Source organism: Pelophylax lessonae, assembly GCF_965119305.1.
Source record: "Pelophylax lessonae genome assembly, chromosome: 3".
Taxonomy (NCBI): Eukaryota; Metazoa; Chordata; class Amphibia; order Anura; family Ranidae; genus Pelophylax; species Pelophylax lessonae.
The window spans coordinates 415,863,015-415,887,313 of NC_138770.1; the positions used below are offsets into that span (position 1 = coordinate 415,863,015).

The window sequence follows — 24,299 nt, forward strand, 5'->3', positions numbered from 1 at the left end:
TCCTGCTACATAGACCGATTCAGGAGGTTTCCTCTGAAGGTGGTAAAGTACTGGGGTCTTTGTAGGCATATCCCTGCGCACTCTGCTATCTGTATATATTTAAAGGGGACTCCACAGTCCGCTATGTTCGGTGGTGGGAACCGCGATCGGCACTTTTAATGTGACTGTTTCTGTTAAGTTACTATGGAGTCCCAGGTAGTAATTTCACTTTCAGACCCCCTTAGTGCGACTACCGGATCGCAGTCGCTGGCCGCAATTTCAGCAGCTCTGAAAAGCCTGGCGACCAAGGTCGATTTTGTTATGAAAAAGGTTACTAGCCACAAACGGCTGCTGCCTTCACCATCATTGATGGGGTTCTCTGATTCAGAGACTGATATGGTTGCCCCCCACCTGAGGGGTCGCTGTTCTCGCAGTCGGATGGTGAAGAGGACCTGTCCTCTTCAGCTGCAGCGCGGGAACGCGCTTTGGTGGAAGCCCTGATTGTTTCAGTAAGGGAAACTTTGAAAATGTTTTGCTGAGACGGTTTCCAACCATTGGACGATACCGCCTAAGGTTGATCATCCTGTTTCCAGGTTGAACAAATCTACTATAGTGCCTGTGGAAGATTCCCTCGTTTTTACGGATCCGGTGGACAGGCGGGTGGAATCCCTTTCCCGCCATCTTCATGTGTTGGCGGGTTCTATCCTGAAACCGGTTTTTGTGTCTGTTTTGGTGTCACAGACAGTTATAGAATGGGTGAAGGTTCAGAAAGGGAACTTGGATCCTGACATAGTTCCCCCAGGGGCTAATGGAACTTATGGACCAGATGGCCCAGGCCCTGGTGTTTTTGTGTGATGCGTCCTTGGATGCGGCTCCCCTGGTGGCCAGAGTGTCGGCTGTGGGGATTGCCTTAAGACGCATGGTTTGGCTGAAGAGCTGGTCGGCTGACCAGGCTTCCAAGAAGGCCTTAACAGATCTTCCTTTTCTGGGAGATCGATTATTTGGCGACTTGCTGGATGAGTTGATCAAGGGTCTGACTGGTGGAAAGAGTATTCTTCTTCCTCAGTCCTCCAAAGGTAAAGCATCCCATAATAAGCTGGGACCTTCCTTCACCGCTCATAGATGGTTTTTTCATGCCTCTGGGGCGCAAGAAAAAGGTAAGCCATTTAGAGCTTCTGGAGGGACTTGGAAGCCCTGGGGCAAGCCCAAGACCAGTCAGTCCGGTTCTGCGGACAAGTCTTTTTCAGCATGAAGGGGCACCCTTAGCCTGTTTCTGGGGCGGGGGGACGTCTGCGCTTCTTTCATGAACCCTGGATTTCTTTAGTTCAAGACAAATGGGTTCACAAACTGATCTGTTCTGGGTACAAGATCGAATTTCGGTCCCAGCCAGGGGACAGGTTCTTTCAGGCAAATCTTCGCCTGTCTCCAGATCGTTTTGGAGGATCTCCGGGAGGCTGTGCAGGATCTCCTTGCTCAAGCAGTGATTGGCTGGTTCCTCCGCAGGAAAGCTTTTATTTCAACGCTTTCTATTCAGACCTGTTCACAGTGCCCAGAAAAGAGGGCAAGGTGCGTCCAATCCTGGATCTCAAGGCTCTGAACCGCTTTGTGTGGGTGCAGAAGTTTCAAATGGAGTCCATTCGGTCGGTGGTGGCATCTTCAAATCAGGGGGATTTTCTGGCCTCCATCGATATCCAAGATGCGTATCTCCACGTCCCCATATTCGAGGGACACCAGCGATTCCTCCGCTTCGCGGTGGCAGAGGAGCATTTTCAATTTGTGGCATCACCCTTTGGTCTCGCCTCCGCTCCCAGAGTTTTTACCAAGGTCCTGTCCCCGGTGTTGGCCTTGTTACGTCAGTGAGGGATTGTGATCTTGGGATATCTGGACGATCTCCTGTTACGAGCAGACTCTAATTCAGACCTGTTGGATGACTTCTCATTTACAGTTCAGACCCTTCAGGAATTTGAGTGGATGATCAATTTAAAAAAATTTGCTCTGACGCCCTCCGTACAGGTGACTTATCTGGGGCTGACTCTAGACTCTGCGTTGGCGAAGTCTTTCTTCCATTGGAAAAACTTCAGAAGTTGCAAGGGGCAATCAGGTTGCTGTTGAAAACCGATCGGTCTTCCCTACGGACTTGCATGAGAGCCCTGGGTCTGATGGTATCGACCTTCGAGGCGGTTCCGTTTTGCTCAGTCTCACTCAAGGCCTCTGCAAAAAGAGATTCTTGCAAAGTGGAACCGGGATCCTCGGTCGTTGGACCAGAAGATACATTTGAACCATCTCACGAGGTCGGCTCTATCCTTGTGGATCCATTTGCCAGTTTTGTGTCAGGACAAGTCCTTCATGCCGCTGTTCTTGACGGTGGTCACCACGGACACCAGCCTTTCAGGCTGGGGTGGAGTGCTGGGGAAGCTCTGTGCCCAGGGGACTTGGTCAACAGAGGAGTCTTCCTTGCCGATCAATATTCTAAAGCTCAGAGCGATCAAGCTTTGCCTGTTCCACTGGACGAGTCGGCTACACGGTTCTCCGGTTCGGATACCATCGGACAATGCCATGGCTGTGGCTTGCATCAATCATCAAGGGGGCACCAAGAGTGTCCTGCCAGCCAAGGAGGTGGCCGAGATTCTTGTATGGGCAGAAGACAATGTTCTGGCTCTTTCTGCAGTCCACATTCCAGGTGCGGAGAATTGGCAAGTGGATTACCTGAGTCATCAGGTGCTGGATCAAGGGGAATGGTCCCCTTATCTGGAGGTGTTTCATGTTCTGTGTACCCGGTGGGGGGCTCCAGAGGTGGATCTGTTTTGCGTCTCGCCTCAACAGACAAGTCCAGAGGTTTGTGGCCAGGTCTCGGGATCCTCTAGCTGACGCCACAGAGGCTTTGGTGGCTCCTTGGAGCCAGTATCGGCTGAACTCCTGTTGTGGTTTCTTCGCAGGGTTGCGGTGGAAGGAATTCTGGTCGTTCTGGTGGCCCCAGACTGGCCTCGTCGATCTTGGTACGCAGGCCTAGTAAAAATGGTAGTCGATCCTCCGTGGAGACTTCTTCTGCAGGAGGAGATGCTGTCCCAGGGACCGATCTTCCATCCTGCTTTACGGTCACTGGCTTTAACGGCATGGCTGTTGAAAGGGAGGTGTTGAGGGGTAGAGGTCTTTCGGACTCAGTGATTCCTACACCTTTTGAAGGCCAGGAAGTCAATGTCTAGGAAGATCTATCATCGTACGTGGAAATCGTACATTTCCTGGTGTGAATCGCTGCAGCTGCAACCTCGCTTGTTCTCTATAGCTAGGGTTTTGGCCTTTTTACAAAAAGGGATTGAGCAGCGGTTGGCTTTGGGCTTTATCAAGGGCCAAGTGTCGGCCTTGGCCATTTACTTCCGTCTGTTGGCTGCTAATGCCCTGATTCGCACCTTTTATTCAGGAGGTGCGTCATCTGGCTCCCCCGCACAGATCCCTGCTGCCTCCTTGGGATCTCTGGTTTTGTCCGTTCTTCAAAAGCCTCTTTTTGAGAACATTAGGGAGATTTCTCTGCTTTCTTTATCCAAGTAGGTTGCCTTTCTGGTGGCAATTACTTCTGCCCGCAGAGTGTCTGAGTTGGCGGCTGTCCTGTTGTTCGCCTTATTTGGTGGTCCACAGAGATCAAGTGGTACTCCGACCTAATCCGTCTTTTCTTCCTAAAGTGGTGTCAGATTTTCATCTCAATGAAGACAGTGTTGCCTTCTTTATGTCCTAAGCCTCAGCATCCCAAGGAAATTGCCTTGCATTCTCTGGATGTGGTTTAGGTGATGAGGGTATATTTGATGGTAACTCAGTCTTTTAGAAGATCGGACTCTCTCGTTGTTCTTACCGAAGGACCTCGGAAAGGTTTGGCTGCGTCTGCCGCGACCATTTCCAGATGGATCACGCAGACGGTTGTTCAGGGTTATTCATTGAAGGGTCAGGTTCCTCTTTTCCCTGTGAAGGCGCATTCTACTAGAGCGCCGAGTGCCTCTTGGGCTTTTTGCCATCAGGCCTCTGTAGTGCAAGTTTGTAAAGCAGCGACTTGGTCGTCTGTGCACGCTTTTACAAAATTCTACAAGGTAGATTTGTTTGCATCTTCGGATGCTTCCTTTGGCCGCAAGGTTTTGCAGGCTGCTGTTTCATAAGATAATCGTTTATTTCTTTTTAAGGGTTTTTTCTTTCATGGGTGAGCTCCTGTTGTTCCTGGTTGAGCTTCTTGTTACCTTGTTGGCTAAGATTAGCCTTTGGAGTTTACGTTTACTATCTGGTTGCGTTCTCCCCACCCCTCATGCCTACACTGCTTTGGGACATCCCAATGGCTAAGAAGTATGAGAGCTGCGTCTGTCAATGGACGATAGAGAAAACTGAATTTTTGTAAGATCTTACCGTAAAATACTTTTCTCTTGAGTCTATTAACCGACGCAGCACCCGCCCCTCTGATATGGGGATGGTTTTGTGTCTTTCACTGCTTGCAACTAAACTGTTTTGCTGGAGCAGGGCGTATGGAGTTATGCATGTAGGGACAGCCCCATGGGCGTGGTGAATTGCTTTTTTTTCCTGCCTAGTACTACTCCTGCAGGGGGGCAGCATAACCCAATGGCTAAGAAGTACGAGAGCTGTGTCTGTCAATGGACTCGAGAAAAGGATTTTACAGTAAGATCTTACAAAAATCCAGTTTTCCCCACCATCTGAATACTTCCCTATGTAGAGAAAATAAGAGGGTCCTAACCAGCGCTCGTTAACCAATAATAGTCCCAGAAACAGTCCATTAAGTGTTCTCCCACTATATCACTTGGTAACCCCTGGATCAAATAAAGTACATTTGTCCAAATTAAAAGTGCGCCTGGCTCTCTATATCTTTATCCAACAGGTGGAGTTTCAGTATACAGGCTGATCTTCCCCCTGTTGGATAAAGATCAAGAGAACAAGACGCCCTTGTACTGTAATTGGGACAAATGTACTTTATTAGATCCAGGGGGTACCAAGTGATATATTGAGAGAACATTTAATGGGCTGTTTCTAGGATTAAAATTCATTCAGGAGCACTGGTTGTGATCTTAACTTTCCTGAACAGACTACAAACATCTCCCCCATCTCCACATCTGTAATACATTGGGAAGAGGGGTCCTAAAGTTTACATTAGATAGCTTATAAGGCTGATAAGATTGTTTGATGTTTGAATTCGGTGTCCATGAAATGCAGTGTTAGCACACTGCACATTAATCAACCTTCATTCAGATGAGAGATGATAAATACTTGTTTCCATGTGATTGTACTTGTTTTTTTTTTTTTTTTTAATACGCAGAAAAGAAAATGTAAGTACTGGTTTACAGCACTGCATTTATTTATTCTGAACACATGAGGAAGAACTCTATAATTAAAAAAACTAGATCATTTTAAAATGAAGAGCTTGTGAAATAACTTTATACTTCAGTGAACCTAATGATCTGCTTTTTTACTACAAGAGAGCAGTACATAGTGCTTGAACACAGGTTATTTGAGCATTTTGGTAAATTGAGGTGTCTGATTCCAGAAATCGAGGATATGAAAATTACCACACAGATGAATCTGATGATCCCTCAGATTTATCCTCTTATGAAAGCGAGCTGGTCATTAATGAAGATACTGCCTCGAACCTCGAACAATCATTTACAAATCCAGAAGAAAAGTAAGTAATAACCCTAAAAATTTGAAACCCGCTTTGATTCAGTGACCATACTTAAGTGACAGAGCATCATATACACACTATTGCATTGTACTTCGGAGGACACTTCCAGCAAAAACTGAAAGCCCTTTGTTATAGTTTTGTGTTTTGTTTTTTTTTTTTTGTTTTTTTTTTTTTTTTTTTTTACACATTTATGTTTGGATAATGTCTTTATTGCCCTTTCTTTTGGTGATATCATTATCTTGCAAAAATTATTTTATTTTTTTATGCAATCCGTAGGCCACAAATGTAACAAAAAATAGAAAAAGCACTTTTTTATACTTTGGTCAGTATTCTTAAAAAATTTAATTTAATGTAGTTAAAATGTGTGTGTGTGTGTGTGTGTGTGTGTGTGTGTGTGTATATATATATATATATATATATATATATATATATATATATATATATATATAATATATTTTTTTTTTTTACAATGGGCCATTTTTAAAATTAGGGTTCTAACACAGTCCTTAACAATTCCCTTGAGGGGTTTGGTGGGTCTACATCCCCTCCTACTCCCTTAAGATCATATTTAGACAAGTTTGATTTGGTGGATGCCTGGAGATGGAAGCATGCGGTTGAGCGAGAATACTCGTGCTATTCTGACATTTATCACATATTGGCTTGTGTTTGCTATCTTCGGAGATGCTTAATATGGTCTCCACTGTTGGATACCTCCCGAGGGCCGGTATCTGACCACTTCCCTTTTGTTTTGTTTTTTTGAAAGGTGTTTATTTTGGAAATTTACATAGTTACATAGTTAGTGAGGTTGAAAAAAGACATCAGTCCATCCAGTTCAACCTATGATGTGTGTGTGTGTTTGCTTTTAACCGTACATTGTATACCCCTGTATGTTGTGGTCTTTAAGGTGTCCATCTAATAGTTTTTTGAAACTATCAATGCTGCCTGCTGATACGACTGCTTGTGGAAGAGAATTCCACATCCTTACCGCTCTTACAGTGAAGAACCCCTTACGCACTTTAAGGTTAAACCGCCTTTCCTCAAGTTTTAGTGAGTGGCCACGTGTCTTATTGTATCTCCTTTCTCTGAATAGTTTGTTCCTTATGCTAGGGTCGCCAGTACAGTATTTGTACATTGATATCATATCCCCCCTCAATCGTCTCTTCTCCAGAGAGAATAGGTTCAGTGCTTGTAGTCTTTCCTCATAGCTGATGTCCTCCATTCCCCTAATTATTTTTGTTGCCCTTCTCTGGACTTTCTCCAGTTCCAGCACATCCTTCCTGAGGACCGGTGCCCAGAACTGGACAGCATACTCCAGATGTGGCCGGACCAGAGTCTTGTAGAGTGGAAGAATAATCTCTTTATTTCTGGAGTGAATCCCCTTTTTTATACAACCCAGTATTCTGTTGGCTTTGCTTGCGGCGGCTTGGCATTGCATGCCACTGCCAAGCCTGTTGTCTACCAGTACCCCCAGGTCTCTTTCCATCCTAGACTCACCAAGAGGTTCCCCACCTAGTGAGTAGCTTGCTTTCTGGTTTCTGGCCCCCAAGTGCATTACTTTACATTTTCCAACATTAAATCTCATCTGCCATGTAGTTGCCCACCCCGTTATTTTGTTCAGGTCTGCTTGCAAGATTTCCACATCCTGCATAGAAGATATTGGCAAGCCTAATTTAGTATCATCTGCAAATCCTGAGATTGTACTCGATATCCCCTCCTCTAGATCATTTATGAATAAATTAAACAGGATTGGTCCCAGGACAGAACCCTGGGGGACCCCACTTTCCACACCCGCCCAATCCGAGTACTCCCCATTAATCACCACCCTCTGTACTCTCCCCTGGAGCCAGTTCTCTATCCAGGTACTCACCTTATGGTCCATACCTACCTTCCTTAGTTTGTACAGTAAGCGTTTGTGGGGAACGGTGTCAAAGGCCTTTGCAAAGTCCAGATACACCACATCCACCGGCTTACCTTTATCTAAGTGGCAGCTCACTTCATCGTAGAAGGTTAATAGATTGGTTTGGCACGAACGATTTTTCATGAATCCATGCTGATTACTACTTATAATACCGTTTTCATTACTAAAGTCTTGTATGTGGTCCCTTATCATCCCCTCCAAAATTTTGCAGACTACTGATGTTAGGCTGACCGGCCTATAGTTACCCGGGATATATCTCGGCCCCTTTTTAAATATTGGTACCACGTTGGCTTTTTTCCAATCAGCTGGCACCATACCCGTCTGTAAACTATCCTTAAAGATCAAGAATAATGGTCTGGCAATCACCTGGCTGAGCTCATTAAGAACCCTTGGGTGCAAGCCATCCGGTCCCGGGGATTTATTTATGTTAAGTTTCTCTAGTTTAGCTCTAAGTCTATCCTCTGTTAGCCATGGCGGCCCTTCCTGAGGTGTATTATTTAGTTCGGCCTTACAAGCTGGGTTCGTGTAGCCCCCCGATTCCTTTGTGAAGACTGAAGAAAATAAATTATTTAACACTTCCGCCTTTTCTCTGTCCTCTGTGGCCATTTTTCCTTTATCATCTTTTATGGGGCCACTGTGCTCTGGCCTCGCTTTCCTACTGTTTATATACTTAAAGAACTTCTTGGGGTTCTTTTTACTCTCCTCCGCTATATGTCTCTCGTGTTCTGATTTCGTCTTTACATTTCTTATTACACTCTTTGTAGTGCTTAAATGCTGCCAATGACCCCTCAGTCTTGTATTTTTTGAAGGCCTTTTCTTTAGCTCTAATATACATTTTTATGTTGGAGTTTAGCCACCCAGGGTTTAGTTTTGCTCTTTTAAATTTATTTCCCTGTGGAATGCACTGGCCCACCCCCTTGCTAAGTATGCTCTTGAAGCACTCCCATTTTTCCTCCGTGTTCTTTGTTCCCAGGGTTCTATCCCATTTGATATTTTCTAGCAGCGAGCGCAGTTTAGGGAAATTGGCTCTTTTGAAATTCAGTGTCCTTATATTACCCTTGTGTTTCCTATTACTGTAATTAATACTGAAACCAATTGACCTATGGTCACTGTTCCCTAAGTTGTCCCGTATTTCTATATCCGTGAGCAGGTCTGTATTGTTGGTAATCAGTAGGTCAAGTACCGCATTGTTTCTTGTCGGTGCATTCACCATCTGACCCATGAAATTGTCCTGCAAAACATTTAGGAACTGCCGAGCCTTGGCTGAATGCGCGGTTCCTTCTGCCCAGTCTATATCAGGATAATTAAAGTCCCCCATTATAATGACATTTCCCATCTTTGCTGCCAATCCTATCTGTAACATGAGGTCCACCTCACCCTCCTCCCTCTGGTTGGGGGGCCTATAGCATACGCCCAATATTACCTTCCCCACCGTGCCTTTCCTTTGAAGCTCTACCCATAGGGATTCTGCCTCGTCCATAGCTCCATTATTAATATCATCCCTCATATTTACCTGTATACTGTTCTTAATATACAAACATACCCCTCCCCCTTTTTTACCTTCTCTATCTCTGCGATAAAGAAAATACCCCTGAATGGTCGCCATCCAGTCATGAGAGCTGTCAAACCAAGTCTCAGTTATCCCCACAAAATCTAAGTCCTCCTCAAACATCAGCAGCTCCAGCTCTCCCATCTTGTTGGCCAGGCTTCTGGCATTGGTATACAAGCCTCATAATTTTGATCGGTTACATTTATCCTCATTTGATGTTTTTAGGCTGCTCTCTTGATTTTTCCCCGTACCCACCCTGGGTTTAGGAGCTCCGAACACCCTACCGCTAATGCCCCCATTTCTGCCCTCTGAAACTTGCTTTCCACTGGCTAATTCTACATCTGTACCCTCCCCCCCATCACCTAGTTTAAAAGCCCCTCTAACTTTTTGGCCATCCTCTCACCCAGTACGGCTGCACCCACCCCATTTAGGTGCAATCCGTCCCTACCAAAGAGCCGGTGACCGACTGAGAAGTCGGCCCAGTTCTCCAGGAACCCGAAACCCTCCTTACTACACCAGCTCCTCAGCCACTCGTTAACTAATCTCCCGCTGCCTCTCTGGTGTGGCTCGAGGTACAGGTAGTATTTCGGAAAATACTACCTTGGAGGTCCTAGTCCTCAACTTAGCGCCTAAGTCCCTGAAATCGTTTAGGACTCTCCATCTTCCTCTGCCTATGTCATTGGTACCCACGTGTACCATGACAGCTGGGTCTTCCCCAGCCCCACCCAATAATCTGTTCACCCGATCCGCGATGTGCCGAACCCGAGCGCCCGGCAAACAACAGACTGTTCGGCACACACGGTCTTTGTCACAGATTACACTGTCTGTCCTTCTAATAATTAAGTCCCCTACCACCAGCACCTGTCTTTCCTTTCCCTTTCTCCCGGCCTCACTGGAGGAGTTCTTCCCCTGGCAGCTAGGGGCATCGCTCTGCTCCAGCAATACTGGTCCCTGACTGGTTTCCCCATCATCACACATCGGGGCGTATCTATTGGGGTGCTCCAGCCCAGGACCAGCCTCCTTGCCTTGTCCCCTTCTACCCCTCCTAACTGTCACCCCTCTACTCTGCTCTGATGCCTGCACCTCCAATACTCCGCCCACCTCTGTGCAGACCCCTGCCTGCACCTGACTGGTACGATCCTGGCTCTCCTCCGGTATGGACATTCGTCTCAGTGTTGCCAGCTGCTTCCCTAGATTCAGGACCTGAGCTTCCAGGGAAGCAACGTGCTTACATTTTGCGCATTTGTATTCGCCCTCGATCACATGTCTGAGGAACGCATACATATCACAAGATGTACACCGAGTCGCACCTCCACACCCGCCGGGCATTGTACCTACTATCTAATCTAATGGGGATTCAGCGATTTAAGTCTATCCTATGTGGCTATTTCCTGGCCTCCTAACGCTACCTTCTCACCCTCTGGTACTCCGCTCCACTCACTTGACACTCAGTTGCACAACACTCACAATCTCACAGCCCGGTCAGACGCACAACACTCAGTCGCACAGCCCGGTCAGACGCACAACGCTGAGTCGCACAGCCCGGTCAGATGCACAACGCTGAGTCGCACAGCCCGGTCAGACGCACAACACTAAGTCGCACAGCCCGGTCAGACGCACAACACTCAGACGCACAACACTAAGTCGCACAGCCCGGTCAGACGCACAACACTAAGTCGCACAGCCCGGTCAGACGCACAACACTGAGTCGCACAGCCCGGTCAGACGCACAACGCTGAGTCGCACAGCCCAGTCAGACGCACAACGCTGAGTCGCACAGCCCGGTCAGACGCACAACGCTGAGTCGCACAGCCCGGTCAGACGCACAACGCTGAGTCGCACAGCCCGGTCAGACGCACAACGCTGAGTCGCACAGCCCGGTCAGACGCACAACGCTGAGTCGCACAGCCCGGTCAGACGCACAACGCTGAGTCGCACAGCCCGGTCAGACGCACAACACTGAGTCGCACAGCCCGGTCAGACGCACAACACTGAGTCGCACAGCCCGGTCAGACGCACAACGCTGAGTCGCACAGCCGGTCAGACGCACAACACTCAGTCGCACAGCCCGGTCAGACGCACAACACAATTTGCATGAAAACACATAAACAACTGAACAGAGAAACAAAATAGCATACAGTGGTAAAGGCCATTGGTTTGGTAGTATCATTACCTCACCAAAACATGGTGCAAGGCCAAACAGTGGTTGACAGGAAAGGGGAGGAAGGACCCCACTCTCAAAGGGGGCCCACCGCAGAACCTGAACAGGGCTAGTCATAACCTAAAATCTACCAGTACCCCTGCAGAGGCACTGAAGGTATAATTTAACGAAAGACAACCAGCCAAATACACACATACACCAAAAACACACACTCACACAAATACACACCACCCTCCACCATCCATGCCCCCCACCAGGGGGGGGGGGTACAAACAAAGGTACCCTACATATGTCAGTAGCATCAGAGGAAGTATTCCGCCTCAATTGCATGACTTACACTGAGTCAATGGAGTGTCCATCCAGAAGGAATCCTCAATATCCATCCAGGGTTGCTACATTTTGGAGAACTTGTTGGGGCATGCCCTACTCTTGTATATCAACTTATACAGTGGCACATCACTATTTGCCATACCATAGAATTGTACCCTGGGCGGCTCAGCATTTTTCCATTTCAATAATATTAATTTCCTAGCATAGAATAATAACACATGGATTAAGGTCCTAAGCATGCGTGCGGTGTACAAAGTCATTGAGTATGCCCAGTAGTCCAACTTCCAGGGTGTGAGGCATCGGCAGGTGCAGAGTGTCATCAGAAAATTCAAAAATGTCCTTCCAGTAGTCCTTTATGAGGGGACATGACCAGAATATATGTAAGAGGTCTGCTGCTGAACTAGCACATCTAGGGCATGCGGCCGCTAGGGGGGTATAGTGTAGGTGATGAATAAACTTAAATTGAATGAAACAATTATTAGAACTAATAAGATCCTGAAAAACAGACTTCTTAGGTCTCCTCCCACCCCTCCCCAGACAAGCTCTGAAGCAGTGCAACCCACCTCCGCAATGCCAGCTGGAAGGGGTCAGCACCCGCTGCCGGCAATCGTGAGTAAATGGTAGTAACCAATTTCGTGATATCAGGGATAGACAATACCTTTTCCATAGGGGATTCCGAGAGCTCCAAGGTCAACCCCCCAAATTGTGCCCGAACAGCATGACGTATCAACAAATATTTGAAAAAGAACCTATTAGTCACAGCATGTCGGGCCTTAAGGTCCTCAAAAGATACAAGAAAGGTAGATGTAAATACATGAGAGATATGAGTGACCCCGAACCTGAACCACCAACGGGAATTGGGGTGACCCAGGAGCTCGGGAAAGTTTGGGTTATCCCACAGTGGAGCATTCAGAGAAACCGTAACCCTCTCCATCAACAACATATTGCCGGCATGCCAGGCCAACCATCCCACCTTGATGGGCGAGAGACGGGAACAACGTCTATAGGACGACCTGTGCATGGCGTCAATAACCGTCATATATGTATGCAAGTTGTGATGCCATAAAATAGTTAAATAGATTTGGACAGGCCAGCCCGCCACTAAACTTAGAGGCTTGGAGAGAAGATTTAGCAATGCGGTGGCGGCTGCCCTGCCAAAGAAAGGAGGTTAAAATAGTCTATTTTGCAACAAGCTTTTGGGCAAAAATACAGGTAAAGCTCGAAATACATAGAGAAATTTGGGTAAGTATATAATATTAAAGATGTTGATCCTACCGATCAGATTTAAGGGCAGAGTGGACCAGGTGCGCAGTCTAGCTTCCATGTGGGATATTATTGGCTGCACATTAAGAAAGTGATAGGTTGAGAGGTCAGAATGTATGTGTATACCTAGATATATAAATTGGACAAAACCTGTAGTCTGGATCTATGCAGTTAACCATAATCTGAGGCAGGGCCAATCGGAAAAGCGACCGACTTGTCCCAACCAACCCGCAGGCCCGATACCTCCCCAATCTCCTCCCCCACCCCCATCAAAGCCGCAAAGGACGGCTCCAAGCCATCCAGGTAAATCGACGCGTCATCCGTGTACAGCGATATTTTTTCAACCTTATCCCCACATGTTCTACCACCCACCGTCGCCGTCTGCCGCACCGCCAAAGCCAAAGGCTTAATGGCAAAAGAAAACAGGAGTGGCGAGAGAGGGCAGCCTTGCCTAGTGCCCCTTTGGAGGTTGAATGACTCAGAGACATCCCTATTTGTGCATACCCTGGCCAACGGTTTGGTGTTTAGCAGGTGGACCCAATTAATAAAGGAAAGGCTGAAGCCCATTCTATATATAACTTGCCAAAGAAAGACCCACTGAACAGTGTCGAAGGCCTTTCTGACATCCAGTGAGAGCACCAATCCACTTCTGGCCTCAGTGTCCGCCCTATGTAAGTGCAGATAGAGCCGGCGGATATTATCATACGTACTCTCCAGGCATGAACCCGTTCTGGTTAAATGAGATGAGCTATAACCTCAACAAGGCGTACAGCTAAAAGTTTCGCTAAAATCTTCATGTCGCTACTAAGCAAGGAGATAGGGCGGTAAGATTCGCACTGCAATTTATCCTTGGGCTTGGGCAACACAACTATTATGGCCTCGCGCATAGAGGCAGGAAGCTCACCGTCCGCCAAAGGCTTGTCAAATAACCCTTGTAGTCTCTTGGCCAGGTCCCCAGCATATGTCTGGTACCATTCCGCTGGCAAACCGTTTAATGTTTAATGTTATACGTTGCATCTTAGATGTGATGTGTAGTAACCATTTTTGTTCTACTGGGTTTGCATGTGGAGCTGACTTCTTGTTACCTGGGTGTGGCTGCCTCACAGATGTGTTGGCTTGTCTTCTACACACCGTGTAATCTGCAGTCTGTTAACTCAGCTGGCAGAAGTTTAATCTCCACCTGTTTTACAGAGCCATCCATTTCCACTAGTGCAGAGCTGGGAAGGAGGAAGTGTAAACTCCAGAGCTTTTGATGAAGGACTTGTCAGCTGGTGTACTATGCCTTCACTCACTTGGGATTTGACCATACATGCCTCAGTGGTTATGTGGGGTTTATCTTTGCCATACACATTCTGTGATAGAGGTCTGTCTCAGAATGAATATACAGCCTTAGCACAAGTCTATCTTTTGGGCCTAAGATTGCCTGATTTGCAGTAACCATTTTTGTACTAACAGTTTTGTTTGTAGAGTCACATTATGTTTACATGGGACTCCCTTATGCCTAGACTGTGGCCAGGACCTTAGGTTCAGGTCCAGGGTTTATTTATACATTCTGCTGCTGTATTTCACCCCTGCTTACTGCCACCTGTAACTTCTAGAGGTACTCCAAGGTTGGATATTTCTCTGGAAAATCTGTTGCAGCTAAGGCAGCAGAAGAAGCTTCTGTCTTCAATGGGGCAGCAACAGGGGTCTCCAGTAAAGTCAGCAGTAGATATTTTAACTCTATTCACCACAATATTTATCCTCTATGTATACTGATCTATTGCAAAGGTATAATACATTTATGTAACGTCTCATACTGCATGTCAGCACTTGGTTTGGTCTGGGGTTGCAGCCAGTTACACTTTAAGCCCTTGTCAGGGTAGGTGTTGTACTCATGTAATTCTGATGTTTATCCCATTCTTCAGTGTTAAATATCGAATTAGGTAATGTCTTTTACAGCTTGGTAACACTTGTTTTGCAGAGTTCTGCAGCCAATCAGCATTTTAACACTTGGACCGAGAGACCTAGTGTGGTTCCTGTGCTCTTTTGGCGGCGTTATCCATCCTACACCACTGTTTCAGACCTCTTCATGACTTCCTTGTAGTGAATGTGTCATCTACATGACTTCCTTGTAGTGAATGTGTCATCTATTTAGAACAAATAGAGAATGTCATGGGCTTGCACTGCAGCATGAGTGTAATCCTAGAACCATTAACACTACATCTTTTACCATGTGCTTTACTTATGAGCGCTGGGGTTATCTATCTTGTACCACAGTGGTTCCCTCTTCCTTGCACATGGGTAGAAACTCGGTTTCTCCAATGTTTTAAGGAATTTTTTGAAGGGTTTTGTCTTGCTTTGCTTCACTTAGTGTGGAATGTTGCAACAAATTTACATTTGCAACCCTAAGTTCATTTTGCAGGTCATACTTAAGCATTTTGGGGTTGTGTCTATCCTGTATCAAAATGTCATACCTCTTCGATGGCTTTATGTGTAGATGATATGCTAGTTTATATTGCTGCATTTATGTAGTGTGTGTCCTTGTGCTGCATGAAATGTTGATACAGGGGTACAACTATATTTTGCATGGGCAGGGCAATGGACAAATATGCGAAAAGAGAGGATGCGGCACTTCCAAATGCAGGAAAATCGTGGAGTTTATTGCACATAAAATCACCCGAAATAGACCATAGGACAACACACCATTCAGCAAAGGCATTTCACACGATAGTGCTTAATCATCGTCCAGGGCAGTGGACGAACCATTGTCACTCATATCCTCTTGGCAGCCAGACTCATTCTGGCATGGAAGTGGAAGGAGCACAATGCCCCAAATCTTGGGGAAGTCGTTGAGCTTGTCCGTATACACTCTAAAAATGAATGTACGATAGCAACTAAGCAAGGAAGTAGAAAAAGTTTTGACTCCCATTGGCAACTATGGACAGATTCCCAATTAAATGAACCTATATATATATATATATATATATATATATATATATATAGTGGTTAAATCATTACAGGACCAAGACTTGCTCATTCCCAACTTACAGTCAACCTGGAGCCCTTCATTGGCTCCATCTTCCAATCCCCCCCCCCCCCCCCCCATTTTTCTTTTTCTTTTTGTTTTCCCCCCTGGGTTCTATATCTTTGTCTGTGTATGTTCCATAACTCTGGCATTGCCCAGTCATTTACATGTGTACTATGTTTGCATTGACTAAATCCATGTTACTGTTTTATGCAATGTTCTGCTGTTTCTGTTGGATTTTTTTTGTATTGTTTTCTATAAAATTAATAAAAAAGAAATTGAAAAAAAAAAATTGTCACTGAAGGCACAGGGATTTGCCTGGTTCAGCGTAAGATGCTCAGGGAAAGATCTGTTAAGTACCTTTTTGTTTACACCTGGGGTATGCACATATAGGTATTCCAAATTTGGTTCTCTGGCCAACCGCAAAGTCTGAGTTTAAAACCTGCTAAACTTTACAAAAAGCCCTTCATCAACATAAAGATGTGCCTTTTTACTTTCCAGTGGAGGGGCTTTGGTAAGCTTTGAGGACTCCTGGATAATTTGCCTTTCAGGTGCTTACTTGTAGAGAGGGATATTCCGGGGAAACAAACAAACTAAGCCTTCACTCCCAGCAACCTTTTCGGCTCCTCACCTTCAACTTTACTTTGCCACAGTGACCTCCTTCCCCATAGTGATTTTCTGGTTTCTCGTGGTCAATTAGGATGAGTACCTACAGGTCTTCACCCTTCCAGTACTCTGACTTTGGATCCTCACCCCTTGAGTTCACCAGGGTGCAGACCCCAGTGTTAGTCCTAGTGCATTCTAATTTCAACCCCATCATGGGATATTTGGGTGACCTTCTGTGGAGGAAACCGTTTGCGCAGCTTTGTTGCAGAATGTCTCTGATTGTGCAGATGTCTCAACGATTCAGTTGAATCATTGCTGCAATCCCCTCATCGCTCTCAGGCAGCTCTGATTTCATATCCTTGTCCTTCATTCTTCAAGTTGCCTGCCTCTCAGTTTTTGCATGAGAGCTATGGGTCTGTGGGTAACCCTTTTTTTGAGGCAGCCACTTTTTTCCAGTCTTTCCTCAGACTGCACTAATAACTACATTCTGTTGTCCTGAGAAAAGTTGGTAGAGTTTGAGTAGACTGGTTTGACTGCCCCTGAGGATCATGCAGTCCTTGGTCTGTTGGATCAGTCTTTCGGTTCTGGAGATGGAAAGTCCTCTCTTCCCACCTTCTGCAAGATCCTATCATCAGACATTGGGCTGGGGAGGAGGCGTGAGCACCCTGATCATTGGAGAATTATTGTCTCTTAGTCAATATCCTGTAGTTTCAGGAGATGTCTTTTCTGCATTGATGGATTATTCCCTTGGCTGGTCATTTGATCTGGTTCTAGTTGGACAACGCCATGATGGTGCCATGCTTCAACCATCAAAGAGAAACAAAAGATGTTGCTTTGGTAAGAGGTAGTTTCCACTCTGAGCTGGGCAGAAGTTAATTCTAGTGCTGTTCAATATACCCATATCAGGTGAAGATATTTGGTGGAAAGGCTTCTTCATGGTGCCATTTGTGGACCCCCTGAGATCCTGCTTCAACTGCATGCTCAACCGATTCATCTCCAGGTGCAGAAATCCTCTACCGGCAACAGTGGATGTTCTTGTGACATCATGGGATCTGTATGCCCAGAGCTAAACTTCCCTTCCTCTAATGCTGCTTTCTGGTGGGCTTCCTTGCTTCATTTTGACCCAAGTGAATGTATCTCGCCGACCTTGTAAGCTTCCTGACTCTTTGGGACGCATTGGATTTGGTCTTTAGGATTGTTTTTCTCCTTTCCTTTCAAGACTTACTTCACTGACTAAGTGAGTGTTTCTTGGTCTTAAACATTGGTTTTCCAATGCAAGGTTACAACCTGATATTTTTTTGTTGCATTTTTGCTACCAGGTGTGGGTTGCAGCCTTATCTGATGCCATCTTTTAAGTGTATGGCCTTTCAGTTGGGTCTTGAGCTGCTGGCAATCCTCAGATTTTTATTTATTCAAATTGGACCTGTTAGCAATTGTTTGCCCACTCCTTAGTTGGACTCCTTTTGGACATTCCAAAGGTGCATGACTTTTGTGTCCCTCAATGAATAAGAAGGATTAGGATTTCACGATTCACCTTAAAATCCCTTTTTTGGAGTCTGTTGAGGGACATTCGTTTTTTCCCTCTGTGTTTTTAATCATGCTTTCTCTACTGCCTTGCTACAAAAATGAGGCATGTTGGTAGTGGGAGGGGTTATTCTGGCCTGGCACACAAAATGTTTTTGTTTGCCAATGTATAAGCCTCATGTAGGTGGCAGCATTACCCCAAGGTGAATGACTTCTTGTGTCCCTCAACAGACTTCAAAAATGTTTTGAGTACTAAAACCCAATGTGTCTCCTTTCCTAACCAATTTAGCTGTCTCCTCTTTAACTTTTAACTTTAACTTCCTTTTTTTTCTTTTTTGTTCACGTTGTTGCCTTGCATCTTCCATATCCAGATTTTCTTCTCCTTTTAATATTCACCCTGTCTTTGTAGTGAAGCACAATGATTTTCAATATAGCATAGTACTACAAAATCAAAGTGGATGAAAATTTGTTTATGTGCACATTTTGAAAAAACAAGATTTAAAGACTGGTGAAACAGAAGCAACTTAAAAAAAGACCAGCTTTGGTCATCTGTGAAAGTGAAAATGGAACCCCAGCATGTTATACCAGAAGGTCCTTCCTCCCACTTTAATATACAGGTTTCTGTCAGTGCTCCTGATACACAGAGCAGCACCAGCTCTTATAGGTGTCATTTACTGTAGTGGCAGCCCTTGCTGCCCCCATCTGAAAAGCAATTCATGGTGGATCACTTTTCAGAGGGTGGCTGGGTATGTGTTTTGTTAACTCCACAGTCCACACCACCTCTTTTTACTATGAAAAGCCTTTACCACTGTGCTGCAACCACAAGTTGCTTGCATGAACGAGCCCAAACAGCGGAGCCCCGCAGAGTAAACGAAGCCAGTCCCCTGATGCGTACCTGAAAAACATCCGTTTGGCAATTGAGTTGCCTGTATGAAGCGGAGCTTTATGCTCACAGGGTTTCCGATGTTTCTTTGTAAACGCTATGCTTAAACCGCTTCCTAGATTCATTGTTTAATTTTCAAACATACTTGATATATTACAGTATGAAATTACTTAAAATGCTTTACATTAAAACAACTACAATTATTTTGTGTTTAACATATTTTACTAAATTTAAAACATCATTAGGAATGATTTGGTTATTTTTTTTTTTCTTTTTACAGCTCAGTGACTAATCACAGAAAATCAGGACCACACAAGAGGCTGAAAAGCTATGCAGAAAGACAAGATTCTGTAAGTACTAAGAATTGTTGAAATACATACAAATTGTATATGATGGTAATAAAGATATATTTGGTAAATGTATGATTAATGGAACTATATACACATTCACATTATATATAAAAGGTTTCAAAGATTTTAAATGAACATTTTGTCTTTTCTAGTGCTTATGCTTTAAACATTTTAAACCTTTTAGTGGCGATTCACACTATAGCAATGTCCGACCTTGCATGTGATTCGCACTGCTATGCAAATCTCATGCAATGTCTGTGTGATGTGAATTCAGATTGTATGGCTGAATTCGCATCGCATTCGAACCAAAGTCGTGCAGGACCCTTTTTTTGGTCCTCACCAGAATCGGATCGCATGGGTGTTCACACCTATGCGACCTGATTTCTGTCCAAATTGACAGTTCGCACTGCGATATGCGAACTAATCTGGGGGTGTCATTAACTTTTTATTGACACTCTCAGCAGTACGCATATGGCAGTGTGAACTGCTTGCGAGTTGGGTGCGATGCAAAACCCGCAGTGGATTTGTAGGGTTCCCGCATCGCACCAATGTGAACTGAGCCTGAGGCTACATGCACATTGGACACTCAAAAACCAGTCAAAAACAATTTTTTTAGCGTTTTTGCAGTGTTTATAAGCATTTTTTAAAGTGCTTAAGAATGGTAGTGTTTTTATGGAGCAGGTGTCCACCCAAATCCTTAATAACTGCCACCTTCTTAACAACAGATGACTAGTCAGCTGAATGTAAACTAAACAATTACTGACATTAAAAAAAATTGAGAACAAAACAGCGTGAGCCCCCCCCCCTATGTTAAGGGCATGTGGCCTGGTATGATTAAGGAGGGATGCTCGCTTTTTTTATGTTTGGCATAGAGTTTCCCTTAAAATCAGTACCAGATCCGAAAGGGCCTAGTATGGATTGGTGGGGGGGCCACACTTTTTTTCTAAAGTTTTGTTTACAGTCAGCTGTTCGTGGGGAACCCTGCTGACTGCTAGTGATTTACTCCTTGTTGGAGACACAGCAGTTGGCTTGCCGGCCCGCTCCTTAACAACCAGATTTACACTGGTTAAGGCCGCTGGGCGAAGGAAAAAAAATGCTGGAAACCAGTGCTTAGTAACAGGTCACAGCATTTAGGAGCTTCAAGGAGCTGTTAGCTTTTTTTTTTGCTGGCAAATCGCTCCCAATAACTCAGAGCCCGAAACTTGAAAAGGGGCTTCTAGCTTAAAATAGTGTGCATGGACACATAGAATACCACTGTTTTGTTTCTAGGGGAAGAAAAAAAATGCTCAGTTTCCTCCTGGCCTGCATTTGACCTACACTATATTACCAAACAGTATTGGGACACCTGCCTTTACACGCACATGAACTTTAAAGGCATCCCAGTCGGCTTACCCTTGCAGCTATACCAGCTTCAACTCTTCTGGTAAGGCTGGCCACAAGCTTTAGGAGTGTATCTATGGGAATGTTTGACCATTCTTCCAGAAGCGCATTTGTGAGGTCAGGCACTGATGTTGGACGAGAAGGCCTGGCTTGCGGTCTGCACTCTATAATTCATCCCAAAGGTGTTCTATCAGATTGAGGTCAGGACTCTGTGCAGGCCAGTCAAGTTCCTCCACCCCAAGCTCTCTCATCCATGTCTTTATGGATGTAGCACCCTACAAGGTAGGTGCTAGGTAAAAGTTTAGTAGGCCTTGTCTGCTTATCAGCAGGGCCATGATTTTCAGCTGGTCTGTCATGGTTTCCAGGTGTGACTATTGAGACTGGGGAGTCTCCCCACTGTGCTCAATGAGGGCCCTCATTGGGCAGTGGAGGAAACCCAGGCAATATCTCACCCAGGCTTGTATCTACCCCCCAAAAGGCAGATTCTGCCGCACAGCATTATGGGAGTGGGTATAGGTTTGAGGAGAGCACATGACGCAGCGTCTTTGGCGGGAAGCAGAGTCCCAGCAGGGAGAGTACGGCTGTCTCTCCTCCTGTCAAGAGAAATCGGGTGTCCCAGGCGGCTTGCCTGAGGGGACAGAGGGCTGAGCTGAGCTGCAGAGAGGATCCGGTGCGGTGGACCAGCTGAGCTTAGAGGGGTCGAATTTTCAGGAAAGCAGTACTGCAAACTGCCCCTGGGGGTCTGCCTAGAGAGAGGGGACCACTCCGGAGAAGGTCAGAGGGATCTAAACGCTAGCTAGTCGGTGCAGGAGCAAAGTAAAGGGGGTGCCAGTGTTGACCCTGAAGAGTAAAGGGGGTGCCAGTGAGTGGGCCCTGAAGTATTCAGTGTACCGTGGAAGTATACAGCGTATAGTGTTGAGAGTTGCAGCAGCAGTGTTAAAAAGGCTACCTCAGTCAGGAAGGACTGGAGGGAGCAGTGTCAGAGACTTTTGAGCTAACCAGAGCTTCAGAAGTCAGTCTTGAGTACAGTCAAGTACTTTTGAGCTAACCAGAGTGTCAGAAGTCGAGTTTCAATACAGTGCAGCAAGTCATTGATTTCAAACGCCAGCAAGCATTGGTCGGAATCCAGCCGGCGTCAAGTCAGCACTGAAAGGAATTATTTCTCAAGTTGTCCCAATTTGTACCTAGTTGAGCTAGAGGAGTATCCCACTCATTCCCTTATCCCATCCCGATATAAAATAAACAAAAGAAACCAAAGATGCCGTCCTGTTCTCTAAGGGCTCTTTCACACGGCCGCTCCGTGAAAGCTCCGCTGCGGGACTTTTTTTTTTTCACAGAGCGGATGACATTTGTGTCATCTGCTCCGTAAGTCCGCATATCATCCCATCCATTTGCGGATGATATGCGGACATAATGTAAGTCTATGGGGATTGCGGATGTCAGCGGATGACACCGCTGACATCCGATTTTCCTTCCTTTCCGTTTTTTTGAACGAAGGAAAAATAGGGTTCTGTTCCGTTCCAAAAAAACGGAACAGAACTGAAAGGAGGAAAATCAGATGTCAGCGGATGGTATTCCGCTGACATCCGCAATGCCATAGACTTACATTATATCCGCAAATCATCCGCAAAAAAATAGGATGATTTGCGGACACACGGAGCGGCCGTGTCAAAGAGCCCTAACTCAAATCTCACACTTGGGCATTCAGCTTAAATGTGCTTTTGGTGTTACCGGTGACCATGGCAGACCCATATCAGGCCCGATGCCTGGAAATATTGCTACATTTGGGAGCTCGTCCGGGATTTTGCAATTGGTTACTGGGCCAGTTGCCCCTGGCAACGGCAGAAGAAAAAGTTGGAAAAGTCCATTTTTGTGCCCAGAACTGTTATTCAAAAGTCAAGCCAAGTGTGAGGCCGGATCTGCGGGAGGCAGGGAGAGTGGGATGAAGATAGAAGTGCACATGGAAGGTTGCCCATGGCAACGCAAGTGTCCAAGTAAAGTCTGCAAAATGATGGGAACCTTCCACATGGACTATGACATGTACTCTGCTGTCAGATATTGGAAAGCAGAGGGAAAAGGAGTGAAAGTGTACAAATGCTGCAACTGCTTAACAGGGAGAGGTCCCAGTGGGGACGGAGCAGATGGCGTCAGGGGTCCCGGTGGGGACGGAGAAGATGGCATCAGATGTCCCAGTGGGAGTGGAGAAGATGGTGGCCGGGGGCACGGAGAGCAAGGTGCCAGGGGCCAGGTGTGTGTACAAGCTATATGGACTAATGTTTACAATGCATCCGACAGCGGGACATTTATTCTGTATAGTGAGTGCATGGATACTGTGAGGATTGCAGTCGGCCATGCCGGGAGGGGCAGTGGGACTAACCTCGGAGACAGTATGGAGGATCTTTTTTGCACATGTATGGCTGGGGAGAGAACTATCGACCATGCGTCTGACAGCGGGATATTACACTTGCCTAGCAAGGAGGGACAGCTGGCTTCAGAAGAGGAAGGCGCAGTTGTGGCCCTGGTGCAAATAAGGAGAGTGGATGCATGTCTGGCAAGTGACATGATCCTCTTTGCAGCAACTTCCCTGTGGGCTAGAGTGAGAGAGCATGGCAGGGGAAGAGTTACTGTACCGCACGGGAAAGCGCGCTTCACACAGACCTGCCTAGCAGGAGTAGCTACCGCCATGACGAAAGGGTGGAGATAGCGGGAACATCCAGCCAATCAGGAGGGACCGAGGGAGTCCTATTAATACCCCCTCCTTCGGGTGTGGCTGCGAGGGAGACACGTGTAGGAGAGAGGAACATGGCGTTTTTGAGAGAGCAGAAGAGTGTGACCGCTATTGCTGCCGCCATCGGCAGAGACTCTGCTAGGCAGACACCGGAGCAGATCCACCAGCCCAATCCATCCCTTGTGTGGGACACATGCATCCGGATGGTGCCTGAAGGTGGACTTGCGATGTGCACTGGAGGCGGCCTGGAATACCTAGGAGCGGTATGTCCTCAATGTGCTAATATAACGTTAAAAGTGCAAGCGTGGGTTCAATGTGGGCAATGTGGTTATCTGCTGCTGCGGGCAGAGAGAAGCGAGGGCCGGCCCAAGAAGTTGTATGTCACTTGGGAGTCAGGACTCACTCAGGAGGTGACAGGGACAGAATCCAAGTTCCTCCGTGGAGGCGGGAGGGGCATGTTGCGCCTAATGATGAAGCTGGAGGCCATGCCAGCAGGCAGTGGGCCCTCAGTATTTGCAAGGGGGGCTCGGTCGCAGAGCTCTCTAGGGAGAGGGATGCATGCCAGCACAAGCGGCTAGAGGGTGGCTGGAAGATGCATCTACCTCAGCAGTAGTGGCAGGATCTGCTCCCATCGCTATTCAGCAGCCTACAAAGCATGCAGTTGTTCAAGTCTCATTCACTAGTACCAGTGGTGAGGAGGAAGCAGGAATTGTACCCATAGGATCCCCATCCTTGCAGTACAGATATGGCTCTATAGTAGAGAGGATTGACGATTGGGGGTCGGTTGATGAGACAGAATGGGACTGGGGTCAGAAGCTGGGAGCAGCTCCACAGGTCCTGAAGTTGCAGTGACAATTGACAAAGAGGCCAAGGAAGCTATGGAGAGAGGGAATTTAGCTCAAAAGCTGTGAAACTTATGTTTTAAAAGGATTCCAGATTTAACCCCTCCTGGAAAT

The 24,299-nt window shown here is 46.2% G+C and overlaps 1 protein-coding gene across 2 annotated transcripts in view; it reads left to right on the forward strand.

The window, feature by feature from the left end:
- LOC309550988 (uncharacterized protein) overlaps positions 1-24,299 on the forward strand; it is a 100,435-nt gene that overhangs the window by 66,586 nt on the left and 9,550 nt on the right. For both annotated transcript variants that reach the window (XM_082251409.1, XM_082251408.1), the window contains exons 9-10: positions 5,510-5,644; positions 19,166-19,235. In XM_082251409.1, coding sequence (XP_082107535.1) covers positions 5,510-5,644; positions 19,166-19,235 — 205 coding nt within the window. The remainder of the gene's footprint in view (positions 1-5,509; positions 5,645-19,165; positions 19,236-24,299) is intronic.